The 17,121-nt window shown below is 40.6% G+C and overlaps 1 protein-coding gene across 3 annotated transcripts in view; it reads right to left on the bottom strand.

Moving 5' to 3' along the window:
• Positions 1-17,121, bottom strand: part of cad (carbamoyl-phosphate synthetase 2, aspartate transcarbamylase, and dihydroorotase) — a 52,918-nt gene that overhangs the window by 31,501 nt on the left and 4,296 nt on the right. For all 3 annotated transcript variants that reach the window (XM_088624919.1, XM_088624920.1, XM_088624921.1), the window contains exons 2-9: positions 16,740-16,879; positions 16,274-16,403; positions 15,521-15,663; positions 11,816-11,957; positions 10,598-10,769; positions 6,850-7,035; positions 5,159-5,268; positions 4,164-4,306 (exon numbers count right to left, since the gene is read on the bottom strand). In XM_088624919.1, coding sequence (XP_088481045.1) covers positions 4,164-4,306; positions 5,159-5,268; positions 6,850-7,035; positions 10,598-10,769; positions 11,816-11,957; positions 15,521-15,663; positions 16,274-16,403; positions 16,740-16,879 — 1,166 coding nt within the window. The remainder of the gene's footprint in view (positions 1-4,163; positions 4,307-5,158; positions 5,269-6,849; positions 7,036-10,597; positions 10,770-11,815; positions 11,958-15,520; positions 15,664-16,273; positions 16,404-16,739; positions 16,880-17,121) is intronic.

Below are 17,121 nucleotides of genomic sequence, written 5' to 3'. Positions count from 1 at the left end.
TATATAGAGGAGACCGTGGATGGTGGCACTAAGAAGAGCAGAGGGGTGAAGAATGGAACCAGTTAAGTAAAGGCTTTTCTGAAGAAGAGGGTTTTGAGTCTGGATTTGAAGGAGTTTAGAGAAGGTGACTCTCCGATATTCTTGGGCAAAGAGTTCCAGAGCTGGGGGCATAACAGGAGAAGGCCCTGTCACCCATACAATGTAGACGGGCTTGGGAGACAGTAAGGAGGGCAGAATTTGAAGAGCGGAGGTTGCGAGGTGGGGAGTAGGGCGAAAATAGTTCAGACAGGTACTGTGGTGCCAAACCATGCAGAGCCTTATAGGTGAGCATGAGGATTTTAAAGTCTACATGGAATTTGACCAGAAGCCAGTGCAAGGACTCTGGAGTAATAGGAGTAATGTGAACACTTGCACTAGACCTGGTCAGGATTCTGGCTGCTGAATTTTGGACATACTGCAGTTTGTTCAGGGTAGATTTAGACACCCCAGCGAGTAGAGCATTACAGTAGTCAATTCGAGAGAATACAAATGTGTTGATCAGCTTTTCAGCCACAGTTAATGATAGCATAGGGCGTAGTCTTGCGATATTTCTAAGGTGAAAAAAAGATGTTTTGACAGTATGCTGCACATGTGGGTCGAATGTTAAACCAGAATCGAATATAACCCCAAGGTTTTTCAATTTTGATTGAAGCTCAAGTACAGAGCCATCTACAGATAGGGTTACAGGACTGGCTTTACAAAGTTGATGGGGGTACCAATAAGCATGACTTTAGTCTTGTCGCAGTTAAGATGAAGGAAGTTTTGAGTCATCCAAATTTTTATGTCAGAGATGCAATTAGATAGAATAGAGACAGCCACATCAGTGTCAGGTTTGGTATGGATGTATATAAGTATCGTCAGCATAAAAATGAAAGCTGAGGCCATGTGATTTTAAACGTTCACCAAGTGGGAACATTTAAATGCTGAAGAGCAAGGGGCCTAGTATTGAGCCCTGAGGGACACCAGACTTAACAAGACCAATTTCAGACCTGTACCCATTAAGAGAGACAAAGTGACAGCGATCAGTGAGGTAAGATTTGAACCATTTGAGGGCAGTGTCCAAACACAGTCTGAAGACGAGAAAGTAAGATGTTATGGTCAACAGTGTCAAAAGCAGCACTGAGATCAAGAAGGATGAGTATAGAAAGAGAACCAGAATCAGAAGCTATTAGAAGATCGTTGGTGACTTTGACCAGGGTAGTTTCTGTGCTGTGAAGTTGACGGAAGCCAGATTGGAGGGGTTCAAAATGGTTGTTTGTCATGAGGTGGTTTTGTAACTGGAGTGTGACAGAATGTTCTCGAATTTTAGAAAGAAAGGGTAAGTTGGAGATGGGGCAAAAATTGTTAAGATTGTTGAGAGCCATGTTAGGCTTTTTTGGCACGGGGGTAATGGCAGCAGTTTAGAGGACCGTTGGTACAACACCAGTGCTCATGAATTCATGTAAAATATTGAGGACAATGGGACAGAGAGAAGAGAAACAGGACTGGAATAAAGTGGTGGGAATGGGATCTAAAATAGATGTGGTGGGTTTCATGCGTGTAATTAGTTTGTTGAGGGATGCTGAGTCAAGAAGAGAGAAGCTGGAGAGAAGGGAACCAGAGAAGTTGGATGAGGAGGGAGGAGGTATGGAAATTATATGCGTAGTGGAGAGAATGTGATGCCGGATGTTGTCAATCTTAGAACTAAAGAAATCTAAGAATGCATTGCAAAGTTGTGATGAGGCAGGTAATGTGGTAGGGCAGTTTGGCTTGAGCAGTCTGTTGATGGTGGAGAAAAGATGTCTTGGGTTGTTTTGGTGATTTTCAATGATGTGAGAGAAGTAGGTGGATCTAGCATACTCTATAGTAACCTTATATTCAGATAAGTAATCTCTCCAAGCCTGATAATGTACATTTAGGCCGGAAAGATGCCACCTACGCTCAAGTTCGCGAGAGGCTGCCTTCATGGATTGCAGATGGTCATTGTACCAGGGGGCACGGCGAGAGAAAGAGATGGTTCGAGTTTTTAAAGGAGCAAAGGTGTCAAGGGTAGATAAAAGAGCACTGTCAAGTAACTGTATTTTGTCCTCTAGAGGGTCAGAGGAAGAGAAACAGGATAAGGAGGACAGAACAGAATTTGCAAACCTTGGGTGATCAATTGATCGCCAGTTGCGGAAATTTACAGAGCTTGGGGGGGAGGTGTTAGAAACCGGTAATTCCAGATTGAAGAGAATGGCTAAGTGGTCAGAGAGGCCTAGATCAAGGGGAGAGCAGTGGGAAACAAAGGAGCCATTTGCAATAATTAAATCTAAGGTGTGTCCTTTGTTATGTTTAGGGGTACAAACAAACTGAGTAAGGTCAAAGCATCCCAAAAGAGAAAGGAAGTCTTTAGCCAGATTGGAAGAGGTTGAATCAGTGTATATTAAAGTCCCCTAGAATAAGGATCCTTTTAAACTTAAGGCATAAGAATGAGAGAAAATCAGCAAATTCACCTAAGAAGGCTCCACTGGGTTTGGGTGGTCTATAAACTGTGCCAATAATAGTAGATTGGGGGATAGAAACATTTAAAACAAGACACTCAAAAGAAGAGGGAGGAGGTATAGTAATAGGACTTATACTGTAAAAAAGGTTGTAAATAACAATAATGCCCCTGCCTCTGCCTGAAAGACGGAAGGTCAAACAAACCATATCCAGGAGGAACTAGTTGGTTGAACAGGAGTCCATCGTTTTGTTTGTGCCAGGTTTCAGTTAAGCACAGAAGGTCCAGTTTATTTTCTTTGATAATGTCACATAAGAGAAGAGCCTTGTTGTTTATGGAGCGGGTATTGAATAGCGCTGATCTGGCCAGTCTCGGGGATTAGAAGGAAGCAGAGTGCGCTCCAGGTGCGGTAGTGAGAGGAGATTTTTTAGGTCGGCGCCGGTACGTGATGGACTTACAGTCGTGTGCCGAAAGGCAGGGATAGAGACTCCGCTGGCAGACGAACAAAAAAAACGGTCGTAAAATCATCGTAAAACGGCAACAATCGAATGTGTCTTTTACCAGGAAGTCGCTTTGTTTTAGTTGAAGAAGTTGCAGTGCACCTCAGAGACATGATCGATGAATCAAGACGGGAAGGAAATCCAGAGAAGGCGGTAGCAAGTGGTTTTGAGTGGAGCGGATTACGCAAAACGGATGAAAATAGATAAATTAGAAATCAATGTCACCGAGAAGAGAAAAGAAAAAAAAACATAAATAACTAGATAAAAATGAAAAACTGGTGAGAGGAGCGGCAGCCAAACATGCCAGCGTTCCCTCTCGACCAGAACCGGAAAAATATTTTGAAATTTAAAAATGTAAATATACTGTAGTGTCCATAATATTTGCTATTTTAGTTTTTCAAAGAAATGTTTCTGTTAAAAGAAAACTTATAGCGATTGCTGGATTTGAACACCCGCCCTCACGCTTATACTGTAAATCGGTGACTTAAGCCGTCACGCCACCCAAGGCAAGTCATGTGACACGCACTGAAACAGCAATACAGATAGAGTAATATGGTCAGAAGGTCAACCACATGTAAGACTTTGATGCTTAAAATGTTTAGGGGGAAATGGAATATTGGTGTGTATTTTTTCTTTAAAATACCAATACCAGCAACATACAGTTTACATAATATGTTTATGTTCCTAAATTAATTTTGTTTATGACCTTCACATGCGTCATGCTCCTCTGCTTTTTATGCTTAGCTACTAAAATTTCCCTTTAGTGGTAAAATTCCATATAAATATTCAATACTAAGCGGATTAAAATGTGCACAGTAAAGAGATCAAATGATTCAATCTTTTCACTACCGACCAATGCACCACGAGTGCCCCTGTCGGTCATTTTGGCCAGCCAATCACATACCGCGGTACGCCGCAGTGGTTTGTGGGTAGATGCGCGAGGTACGGGTTTGTACCACGAACCTTGAATGGCTGCATCTGTATAAGAGTTCTTTCACTCACCTAAAAGATACTGTTTATAGTACAAATGCCCATCGACAAATTTACTACCTTACCAAGTCTAAATTGGTCTTAAGGCTGATTTTAAGGGCCCTAAATGACCTACTATATTATAACACTCTAGAAATAAGGCTGTAAAAAATACATTTTCGAGCAGAATAACATACCTGAGATCCAGAGTAATCAAACTCTCCTGCTTGTCCAATCGACAGACCACCTGAGCCCAGAATAAGGACCTTTCGTGGGCGGACAATGTCCTCTGGTTTTGGGGCCTTCGGATAGGTAAGATGTTCAGTCAGCCTCTGTTTAACTGTGTGAAAGAAAGATGGAAATATATTCTATACATTCTATCCAATTTGTATTGCAGCTGCATGATCATCAAAACGAGTCAGGAAATTAGAGAGGCAAAAAGTTATAATACCGTCACATTTATAATACATTTTATTTAAAAATGATGAATGTAAGAAGTAGAAGCAAATATATATAAAAAACAGGTTTGTGGCTCAGTTGCCATACAACTATCAATTTTAATAACAATTAAACATCATGCTCAATATGTAAAAATACTTTAAAAAACGCTACAAACTACAATGATGCAGCCTATGAAAACAATGACAAGTTAAAACTCCTGATCCTCACCTGACATATAAAACGAACAATCAAGAAAAGATCTATCTATTGATTTCCTAAACTATTCTGCGTTGCAGAATTTCATATCTAGGACTAATATTAATCAGGACAAATATGGGCCAAGTGATTGTTTGCAAAGGCCAGGTAAATGTCCAAGTTGCTCAATATAATACTTTGCCCTGGTGACCTTTTAAAGAATGTAGTTTGAAAACACATGGCTAATGCAGGAAATGGTTTCTCTGCCAATGTCATTTTAAAACCAAACGCCTTAGTTAGTAAAGTGTCAGTGCTCGGTTTGGCTCTGTTGCTATTAAACTACTTCAAAAATCAGGTCAAATTCTTCTGAAAGGTGTGCCCTTAATAATCATGTAAAACAACTGGGCTGGTCTCAAACAAGGTACCAGCTGAAAACTGATCTCTGCACGAGAAACACATTGCAAAATAAGAAAGGACAGCTTGACCTGACAACATCTAGACAGGCAAACAATAGAAGGAAAATGTATGGTCAGGGCTAAAACTTTCTATATTTCACCTGTTATCGAGTTCTTCCCCTGCTTGAAGTCTCGTACTGTGTCTAAAAACACATCAAAGAGGTTGACCAGGTCTGTTGGGCCAGCCATGTGCTCTGGGTGGAACTGGACACTGTTTTTGTTAAAAAAAGAAAAATGAGGAATAGTTAAAAATCAAATAGACCCAAGCACCCGGTATTTTACAACTCTAAATGCAGGGCAATCATTTGGATTTGTCTAATTTTGGAAAAAAGTTAAAGGTGTGAACAAAGCCAAAGAGGGAAGACGAAGGACCTGTAGCAGGACAAGAGATACTGTGGTAAACGCATGAGTGTACCTTCTCTGTGTGAACAGATGACAAAGCAGACTGTTGATAACTGGTCACAAGTTGCATGCACTGATGAATGTGGAACAGCAGAATATCACTGAGATTTTAGGAAGGAAAAGGCTAAAGAAAACATAAGTCTGAAAATGGGGGAAAAAAGTGAAGAATTTGGTCTAAAGTAAGAAAATATTTCTCTGGGTTAAATATTTTACATATTATGTACATATAACTTGGATTATAATAATGTTCTATTTCTTTCCAAAGACTAAGGAGACTAGGCAATAAGGAAATTCCATTTGCTTTTGCAGCAGGATAAAGGAGTTGCCAAACTGTCTTGTGATTATCTCAAACAGGCTACAGGCTAATGGGGGAAGAACATGACATATAGAATAATGTCATCTTGCATGCCCCAGAAGTGATGGACAAAGGTGCAACAATGTTATTGGAAGATCCCAGATGGGTGTCTTATAGGCAGTAAATGAGCAGCTGGGACCTGACGGGGGAAGAGTATTTCTGGTTGGATATGAAGTGTCTGTCCAAGATTCAGGACAGCAAGAATGCATGTCAAACCCCAAATGATACCACCACTACCCCAGAAACAAAGGAATGAGTGATACTAGGTGCAAATCAATTAATGTATTGAAACAAAATACCACACCGACTAGGGAAGACTTCTACTCTGTGTAATAAAACTACTGTATCTTGTTTATGTCAACTAAAAAGTCATGTTCTCAGAGCCATAAATCAGGGAGGTATGGTACATTTCACACAAAAAAGCCTTATGTATGGGTAATTTCATTTTTTTCAGTTCTCAAATCGAAATAAAAAAGCAGCAATTAACAGCAGATAGTTTTTTTCTTAAATTTTCTAAATTTCTAAAATAAGATTGGACCATGCTGTGCTGCCAAATTGTATGCATTGTGAGAATGCAATTATTCAATATGGGGCAAGTTTTGTGTCACTTTAAGAGCTTAAATGTCTGTCCTCCCATCTATTCTCTAATCCGCTTATCCAGTACAGGGTTGCAGCGGAAGCTGAAGCGTTAGTCGGCAAACAACGGAGACAAGGCAGGACAGACCATGGACGGGTCACATTCAGACACAAACATGCACACATTTACACCAGGGCCAATTTTTACAGAAGCCAATGAACCACTGTGTTTTTGGACTGTAGGAGGAAACCAGAGCACCCGGAACATACAAACTGCACATAGACAGCACCCCAGGAATTGAACCCAGGGCCCCAGCGCTGCAAGGCAGATGCTAACCATGGCACCACCCATTTATAACTACAAAGAATACGATTTGCTTCAAGAAATCAATAACGGGGAAACCATAAAGCATTCAGGACAGACACACTGAAGAACCAACAGAGTGGAACCATTGCTACCTGAAGAAGGGCTTGGAGTTGTGAATGATCCCCTCACTGCTGTGGTCATTGGCGTTGGTGAAGAGCACAGACCAGTCCTGCGGAAGAGTTCTGGGATCCACCGCAAAGCCATGGTTCTGAGAGGTGATGAAACAGCGCTGCGTGTCTTCATGAATGCATGGCTGGTTGTGTCCACGATTCCCATACCTGAGCACAACACAGAGAACACAGGTTTATAATGAACTAAAACCTTAAATGATGGCAAAGCACAACTGGAATGTGGTTGGGGTATGGTTAGTAAACGAATACAGAAGAATTAGCAAACACTACAGAAGCAAAAGACTTGGCCAACACCTGGCAGATGACGTTTAATGTAAAGTGGAGAGTTTTTATAAACAGGAAGTAACATTATAAATAGATAGGAAAGAGAGCTTAGGTCTTAAGTGATTTCACCGACATGTTCACAACTTTTAGACAACGTGGGAAAGAAAAAATCAATGTTGGCATATATAGTCAAGTTTTAATCAAGAGATTGTATAATGTACAAATAAGGCCTCATTTAGAATATTGTGTACAATTTGGGTCACCATATTACAGAAAATATATTTGGTTGCTCTTTGATTCTAGAGCAGCAATATTTTCTTCAGTATATGAGAATAATCCTTGCTTAAATGCTGAAGGAACTGAATGTTTTTAGTCTTGAACAGATAAGACTGACGGGGCCTGTTAAAACTATTCAAAAGCCTCAAAGGCAGTAAAAAGGCCAGCCCAGCAGACTTCTACAGAATACTGAAATACTTCTTTACATAAAGGATTGTGGGAGTATGAAACAAGCTACCTAACCTTGTTATCAAAGTTGATATCTTGGCTTCTTTCAAGAAAAATCAGGATGTGAATCTTGGATCAATCAACTATTAACTACCAACCGAGCTAGATGGGCAAAATGTAAACCTCTTATATGTAACCATTCCAGAATGCAGAGTCATATTCTTATGTACAATGGCCTACAGATTTTTTAGAGGAACCTCTTTACCAAAAGGAAAATGGATAACCAAAACCAGACCTACAAATGAACAAATCTAAGAACCAGCCATGAACTGTTTAAATTAGTTTGTCCAAATGATCTTGCATTGCACATGCATTTTTGCCTTAGTCTTTATTAGATAAAGCACATTCATCCCTGCACTCATTCAAATGGAAAACCTAACACAGCTTACAGTAGAACTTCACTGGTCTTTCCCTTGGTAATAGAGCCCCCTTCTGTCTCTTTTGGGGTAATTCAAAAGAACAGAAACTTCATATTGAAAAGATTCAAACTCCACACAGAGGTATTCACATGCTCAAATAAAACCCAGCAGTACACAAAGACTATAAGGCAGCCAAGCTAACCTCCATGGTACTGTACCACTCATGCGTGTTCCTCCTGTAGCCTAAACAATGCTAGTTATGAAAATTCTTCTTCCACAGCACCTGCTTGCTTATCAGTGTTACCACCCCCTCTATCAGTCTTTGCTGATACTCTATGGATCTACAGTGCTTCCAACTGACCTACAGGCTGCGACATTTGGCCAAAAAAAGGGGTTGTATAATACTGGCAATGCCCCATTTCCTTCTGTTCCTTGCTGCCAACTGCAAGTTTAAACAAAAAAACAGCATTGCTTCTTGGTTGTAAACTCTGATGCTCTTGCATGTATAACTGAAAATGGGTATACAGTATATTACTGAGCTGGAAAAAGTAATGTGTTATATGAGGTAAACTAAACATTCTCTTTTGGTCACTTTTTTTCTTAATTTTGCTTAGTATTTAATATTTGCTTAGTGTATCTATATAAATACACTTTACTGTCTTTCGATACTGAAAAAATAAGTTCCAGAAAGAACTCTAGTGAATTGGACATCTGTTTTATAGGGAGAGGAGAATTATATGACCTTGAGTGAAAATAGCTATGCTAAGATTCAATGAAAAACAAGAGACTAGTAACAGACGTGCTGTGATCAGCAGTTCTTCACAATTTAACCACAATACCTGATTTAAAGGAAGGTGAGGCCCATAGGTGTCGAGGGCTTGATATCATCAGATTAGGGGTGCACAATGTATTGGAGGCCGATATATTGTTCTCCGATAAATGATTATATTTTCCTATTATCTTTCTGATATTGGAATTACAGACGATAATTACAACCGATAATGCGGCACCCTATTTTTGTCTGCTCAACTTGCTTTTTTTATGTGCATGCACTGACGCACTAGACTGGGTACAGTACATTTGCTGCAGAGTGAAAATGTCGGTGGAACTTTTTCACCATTTTAGCAGAGGACAACAGAATTGCAATTTGCAACAAACGTTCAGCCAAAGTACAGCAAGGAGGAAACAAAGTAATGAGTTTCTATACTAATACTCCAATTAGTCATTGGAAAACCCGTCATTCCAATGATTTACTTAAAGAACATGAGGCAGCTAGCATTAGCAAGAAAACAGAAACAGGAGCAAGTGCAGCGATGCCTATCCAACAGGCATTTGAAAATTACAGAAAATTTGCCAAGGACAGTCTGAAGGCTAAAGGCATCACAGACAAAATCATAGCGTTTATAGCACTTGATGACCAACCCTTTTCGATTGTGGAGGATCGAGGATTCCATCAACTAATTGAGCATTTGGAACCCCGTTACAATCCCCCAAGCCGCCACTTCTCTGTTGTTCCCACACACATACACAACCTGATCAAAGCTAAGGTCAGAGATATTAGCTTCACAACAGACATATGGACTTTAGTCTGATGAGTACGCTAAGCTTTACAGAGTTTCAGCTTTCTTACAAACTCATTACACATCAATGGTGGATTATAGTCTGAACTTGTTTTAAAATGTATAAAAGTCAACGTTATCGGTTATTGGAATCTGTATCGGCCACAACAAGCTGTAAATTATTGGTTATTGTTATCGGCCCAGAAATTCCATATCGGTGCATCCCTACTTCAGATACCCACCTGACAGGCACCATGTCAGTCCACAGTTCTCTACTTTAGATACCAGCTTTGGCAAAAGTAGCACTCTTTCATAGTTAAATTAAAACTGATAAAGCAGGAGTTTTGTATTGGTATTTAAAATACCCATAGCAAAATTTCCTGCAGTGTTACATCTGGGTAGGTTTATTCCTGTTCATTTCTTTCTTGAGCTGCCCTTCTGATTACTGATCTTGGAGCATGGTCTTCTGCCCAATGTTTCTCTTTCCTGAGGAGCTCTTATGCTAGCCAAACTTATAGGCAACCAGCATTTCCAGCAAGCTGGGATGTCACTTTCCACACCAGTGTGGAAGCCCTTGTTTTCAAGATACTCCCCTTCAATTACTCAGGCATTTCCATTTTTTGTCCCCTCCTTGTATGTTAACTACCTCATGAACCATGATGCATATTTTTGTCCAGTTATAAACTAACCAAAGTGGCACTTTCTGAGTCAAAAAAAAGAAAAACATCTATTCTTAACTGAGTTCTCTCTTTCCATTTAGGTCAAGTCCAAAAGACAAGCAAAACAACTAGACCAGTACAGGAGAGAGAATATTACAGCATACCATCTAGTATCGAGTGGGGGTGTCTTGATTTCTGTTTTTTTGCAGTAAATAAAAATAAAATTACTCAAATTACTTGTATATAAATCAATAAGAACACGTGTTCATATATTTAGTCATTCAGCACACCCCTACCATCCTGACAGCCTGTTGCTATTGGTAATATTTCCTCCATAAAAAGGGTTACAAAAGTAGAAACTCACTTCATTTTGTAGGTCTTGGCTCCAATGACAAGAGACAGGATCTGGTGGCCCAGACAAATTCCAAACACAGGCTTGGGATTCTCTTGAAACACAACCTTCTTCACATTCTCAATCGTCTCTTTGCAAAACACTGGATCTCCAGGACCATTACTGAGGAACAAACCATCAAAGTCTGCGGGGAAAAGTGAAAAGGATGTTTTGATAGGGTGAAACAGCTCTGGCAGAATAGCAACTAATCTAGACACTGCTTTCAGTGAGAATATTCAATATGTAAAACTAGTTTATTATTCATAATATGTAGTTCTTTATTAATGCTTTAGCAGGTTATTTTAAATACAATTCGGAGTATATATCTTCAACTGAATATAAAGGTTTTTCTGATAAAACTGTTGATTGCTGTTCCCAATTCTGTTCTGCACATAAATGTGTTAAAACTGTAATTTTCAATGCAAATAACTATTAAAAAGTACATTTGATTTCTTGTTTCACAGCCTATCATTGGTAACTTCTAACTAACTGGTAGATCAATAAAAGTAAAACATAAACATGCTTATACTGTATATTAAAATAACTATATATTCCTGACATTCAACTACCTTCCTGAAAATTAAAATGTGGGAGATTTTGAAGGATGCTGTCAGAGCTTAATGGACACCAGGTTAACCTGGTAGTATCCTGCCGCAACTTTTTAATAAGCCACAGTGTATTCAAATAAACTGCCAAAGGCTTCCAAGATGTTCCAATGTGACATTCGCATTACTCTCTTCCTATCGAACAGTAGCAGATTATACTTATGAAACAGAATTTAAACTGCACCACCAGTACAGCCTCATACTGTGTCCCTTATCGACTGTCAGGATAGCAAGTGTCAAAGTTCAAGACAGGATTCATGAGAAACATATAAAAAGGCATTAGTGCCAAGCATATTAGGAAATCCAGTGACACTACAGAAAATCATCTGTTTGCCTACAAAGCATGTCTGGCTTAAAAACAAGAAAAGAAACTTCCCTATAAAGACAAGCCAGAATTTGATGGATGAATGCAGTCCCTGTGAAAAAGCAGGATGGAATACAGTATATACCAGTAAACACACTGGAGTGCAATGAGAGCAAAGGAACACTAAGAGCCCTTCCACTCAATCAACAATGCTGGCAATGGAGAATGTCACTTAATGAAGCACGACAGGATAGGATACAGATTGGTCAAGACTTCACTGACCTTTGCTGTCCAATGGGTAGTCCCAGGGCACCACCGTCACACAGGCCCCCCTTTGACACAGGCAGCGGATCTGATTGTGCTTAATGCCACAGTCCACCGCAGTGATCCTGACATCGCCAGTGGGGTTGAACACCTTGGGCTCCTGTTGACAAGGGAGCAAAAACAGTCAATAAATAACTAACGTCTTGAGATACAAAGTGAGAAACAAAACGTGGACTTAAGAACCCGTTTACATACAAGGCTAATTATGGAGACCGAGAAAAGAAAAAAAATAATCCTTGAAGTTAAAATGTTTAAGTACTCAACACAAAAATAATTAACTGGAATAAACAAAGGGGAATAATTCAACAGTGTCTGTTTGAAAAAAAAACTGTTTGAAAAGTAGTTAATATGTAAATGCTCAAGAGTAAGTCTTGAGTGGGACTACTTCAGACAACGCTTAAGATTATTAATATGAATGTTTATAAAGTCTGAAAAAACAAACGTAATACATATTCTTCATGATCCCTCAGACTGACAGCACAGACCAGAGCACACTTCATCAGCTCCATGTCCAAAGGTAGTGAGCAACTCGTCATGTGTGAAAAGACCAACACAAAGCTCTTCAATGTCTACAAGAACATTCTGAAAGGTCCCATTTTTTATTTACACCAAATTTCACTACTTCACAGTACAGATTTCAGAACTTCATGTTCTCCATGTACGTAATACAGGTTTGATTCTGGGTCCTCTGTGGCTCAACACCCATCCCCCCACAGCCACACGCTCCCTAACCCTTCACAGCTGCGACTGCCCAACACCTCCTCCATCCCCCCACAAACATGGCCGCCTACAGCTACAACCCCCGACAGCTACTCACCCACCCATCCCCCACAGCTGCCACTCTCCAACACCTCCGCCATTAACACCTGCAGCACTGAAAGCACTAAGAGCACCATCCCCCAGGCAAGGCTGACCATCACGGCTGACCAGGTGAAGAAGGAGCTGAAGAGGCTGCACCAGGGTAAGGCCACAGGACCAGATAACATCTGTCCCAGAGTTTTGAGGGCCTGTGCTGCACAGCTGAGCGGAGTGCTCCAGCGACTGTTCAACCTGAGCCTGTGCTTGGAGAGAGTCCCGATGCTCTGGAAGACATCATGCCTGGTCCCGGTACCAAAAAAAGGGCGCCCCTCTTTCCTCAACGACTACAGACCAGTTGCACTGACTTCTCACGTCATGAAGACACTGGAGAGGCTGGTCTTATCCCACCTGAGACCCCTGGTCAGCTCATCACTGGACACCCTACAGTTTGCCTACCAGCCCAGTGTTGGTGTGGAGGATGCGATCATCTACATGCTGCAAAGGGCCTACTCACACCTGGACAGGGCTGGCAACACTGTAAGGATCATGTTTTTCGACTTCTCCAGTGCCTTCAATACCATCCAGCCCTTACTTCTAAGGAGGAAGCTGGAGGAGATGCAAGTCCATGCCTTCATGACCTCGTGGATCACTGACTACCTGACAGGCAGACCACAGTCTGTGAGACTTCAGAACTGTGTGTCTGAACAGGTAGTGAGTAACACAGGGGCACCTCAAGGGACAGCTCTTTCTCCATTCCTTTTCACCCTCTATACTTCGGACTTTAAGTACAACTCAAAGTCATGCCACCTGCAGAAGTTCTCAGATGACTCTGCAATTGTGGGAAGTATCAAGGGTGAGCAGGAGGAGGAGTACAGAGAACTGGTCAGCAGCTTTGTGGAGTGGTGTGGGGTGAACCACTTGGAACTGAATGTAACAAAGACAAAAGAACTGGTGGTAGATTTTAGGAGGAAAAAGGTCAAACCTACTCCTGTCTACATCCATGGGAGTGGCGTGGAGATGGTGGACTCGTACAAGTACTTGGGAGTGCACATCGACGATAGACTGGAATGGTCTAAGAACATCGAGGCCATCTATAAGAAGGGACAGAGCCGACTTTACTTCTTGAGGAGGCTCAGGTCCTTCAATGTATGTAGTAAGATACTTCATATGTTCTATCAGTCGGTGGTAGCGAGCGCCATTTTCTACGCAGTGGTATGCTGGGGCCCTGGGATTAGAGCAGTGGATTCTAAAAGGCTGAACAAGCTCATCAGGAGAGCAAGCTCTGTCATTGGGTCTGACCTGGACCCCTTGGAGGTAGTGGCTGAGAGGAGAATGGTGTCCAAACTAGAGGCCACCATGGACAACATCTCCCATCCCCTCTATGACAGGCTTGCAGAAATGAAGAGCATGTCAGCAATAGACTGATTCATCCACGGTGCGACAGGGAGCGCTACAGGAAGTCATTCTTGCCTTCTGCCATAAGACTGTACAACGCATCCACCTTGCGTCTGGGCAGAGGCAACATTGACAGTGACCTGTTTCTGGACTGAACGCTTCTACTGCTACATCTGTTCTCTTTCTTTTTCTTTTCCCATCTACAACCGTTTTTTGTGCAATATATGCCAGGGACCTGTGCAATACATTTATATCTATATTTATATCTATATCTATTACTATATTTATATTCATATGTGCGATACGATTTTTCTGCGTACTGTTCTGTTCTAGTTTGTTCTTTGTGTGCCCGGACTGTGAGTAACTCTTTTAGTGCACCCCTCACTGTACTGATTGTATTGTATGTATTGTACTATTATTATTATTGTATCATTCGTTACACTGTGGCTGTGTTGTCTGTGTTAAGATGCTGTTGCACTGCAATTTCCCTCATGGGATGAATAAAGTATCTATCTACAGACCCCACGTTTTATAATTTATAAATGATTATAATAATTATAATTGAACTAAAACACTGCATGGCTAGACTGGTCTAAGTCAACTTTATTTTAAAAGCTACTTTTAGTACTATTTTAGTACTGTATGTTACAGATTAAATATTCATATACACTTGAAACTCAGGCCATGCTTTTTAATTGTGCAGCTAGGGGCAGGGTGGCCCACCTGCCCTGCCACAACTAATTACAAGACCACACCACTTTCCTAGGCGACTCAGCCAGTCAATAAACACAGGAGTGACCTCCACCCCTATGACAAGCCAAGAAAAGGCATGTGGAGAGGGTCTAGTCTAGTTTGAGTTTAAACTCAGCCATGTTTGAGAGCAGCATAGAATATCTTTACTACATGTAAAGTAATAGAACTGTTTGAAGTGGCACTTCATTCAGCCCCTGAAAAATAAGTTAGACATGACGACACAATCTGGTCCATCTTTCTCGATTTACTAACTTCTTGTCAATTGAAGAACATCATCCAGCAACTTACTGAAAGCTCCTAGTGACTCTTCAGCAACAAGAACATTCATAATTTTCCAGATCCCTACGATCCTGTGTGATGTTTCCTGTCCCAAATGCACTGGTCTTAATTTCCAGAGTGATACTCAAGTAGACCTCTGGGTTGACCTCATCATTGTCTTCCACACTTTTAAATAAATCTAACAAGTCCCCCATAGGCACCTTTGCTGAAGACTAAAGATGTTTAGTAGTTTTAAACTAAGATATTAGATAGATAGATACTAACTAAACTAGATACTTTATCCTAAGAAAATATAGCTAGTGACGATATCCTCTTTAAATATTTGTACCACAATGAGCCTCCATCACCATCACTCCCACCTGTCCCTTGGGACCAGCCTGTCACTAGTCAACCTGATTTGCCAACTTCTTGGTGATTACTTCAAAAAAATGCAATTGCCTTCATAGAGACTTCTTTGACGAGGTTCCTTGTGTCCGGGTTGTCAAATGGAATGTTCTCAACTGGTGTTCCCTCCAACACAAGCTTCCCCAGCATGGTCCCGTTCTCACGAATCTTTTTGGTCAGACACCTGGTGTCCACTCCTGCAGCAAATAAAAGCATACACAAGAATTTACATATTCAAAGAAGACTTTCTGGAGAACAGAATCTCTTATCTTGGGCATTTGTTATTAATATTTATTGCTTTGTTAATGCACCATTTCTGGATATGAACAGTAAAGAAAATCAGTTTAAGTGAAGAAAGAAGATTGAAAGGTGCAGTTTAGTCGCCCAAAACTAACTGTAACAGTCAGTCTAGATAAAAGGCCAAAATTATAAAGGATGATAAATCTTTAATAGACCATTCTTTCTTTCCTTGTAGGACTTACATAAGAAAAACTTCTGGTGTCAATAGGAAAAAATACCTGGTCCCGGTGTCACATTTATAACAAAGTTCACAAATAAAAGCGGTCCACTCTGCCCATCTAACTCATTTAGTTTAAACCTGATTTGAGTGAACAGGTTACAACATGTATACCAGACTTCAGAGGCCTTACAGGGACCTCATGTTTCCAGCCTGTGGTACTAATTACCATTATTAAATCAGAAGTCAAACTGTCTATTGTTTTAGGTTTTAACCAGCAGATTGATGTATTACAAGTAACAAATTACCAAAATGTTTCTGTAAAGTCTGCTACTTTGGGGTCAACGTACCTTCAAGCCCAGGAATTCCTTGCTCTTTCAACCATTGGTCCAGAGACATAGCAGAGCTCCAGTGACTTGGGTTCCAGGAAACCTCCCCAACAATAAGGGCAGCAACATGGATTTTAGAAGACTCAAACCACTGTAGGTTAAACACCAAGAAAACACAGTTATTCCAATTAAGATATGAAAAGAGCAGTTTAGAACTGCTCTAGAACAAAGCAGAAAAAATTACTTAAAATACTACACCTTCTCAGTAAGGAACAGAATCTTACTTGACAAGTTCACCAGAGATCAGCAACTAAGTAAACCTGACAGCGCCACAAATGGTCCCACTGAAAGATTTATTTTTTAAATTCAATTCTGACACATAAAGACGAAGTATGCTTATGTCAGTTACTGAACAGTCATATTAGAAAATATGTGCTATTCATTGATTAGCAGATGTTAGCTTGAGCGTTCCAGATTCTCCACATACCTTGCTGAGGCCAGAGTCTTCCTCTTCATCCTTCGGGATGCCATAGTTGCCAACCGGCGGGTATGTGAGAGTGAGAATTTGAGATTTGTAAGACGGATCTGTCAGTGCTTCAGGATAGCCAACCATGCCAGTTTGGAACACTGAGGAAAAGAAGGAATTAGTCTCAAATATAAGCACTGAAGAAAAACACAGCTTTCCCCTCGATTGGTAGTTTTGAAATTCCTTTTAATCAGTTTTAAAAAAACTCCAAAATAAAAATAAACTCCAGACACGAAAGAGGATCCCTCCCCTGCAGGACTATTACCTTCATTAGGAAGGCACAGAACACCCTACAGGAGTGTCCTACATTTCCACCTACAGTTGTGCAGAGTAATTCAGTCAT

This window comes from Lepisosteus platostomus, chromosome 3 (assembly GCF_059453375.1).
Source record: "Lepisosteus platostomus isolate fLepPlt1 chromosome 3, fLepPlt1.hap1, whole genome shotgun sequence".
NCBI classification, from domain to species: domain Eukaryota; kingdom Metazoa; phylum Chordata; class Actinopteri; order Semionotiformes; family Lepisosteidae; genus Lepisosteus; species Lepisosteus platostomus.
Note: the sequence above shows the minus strand (reverse complement) of the source record. Positions and strands in the feature narration are given on the sequence as shown.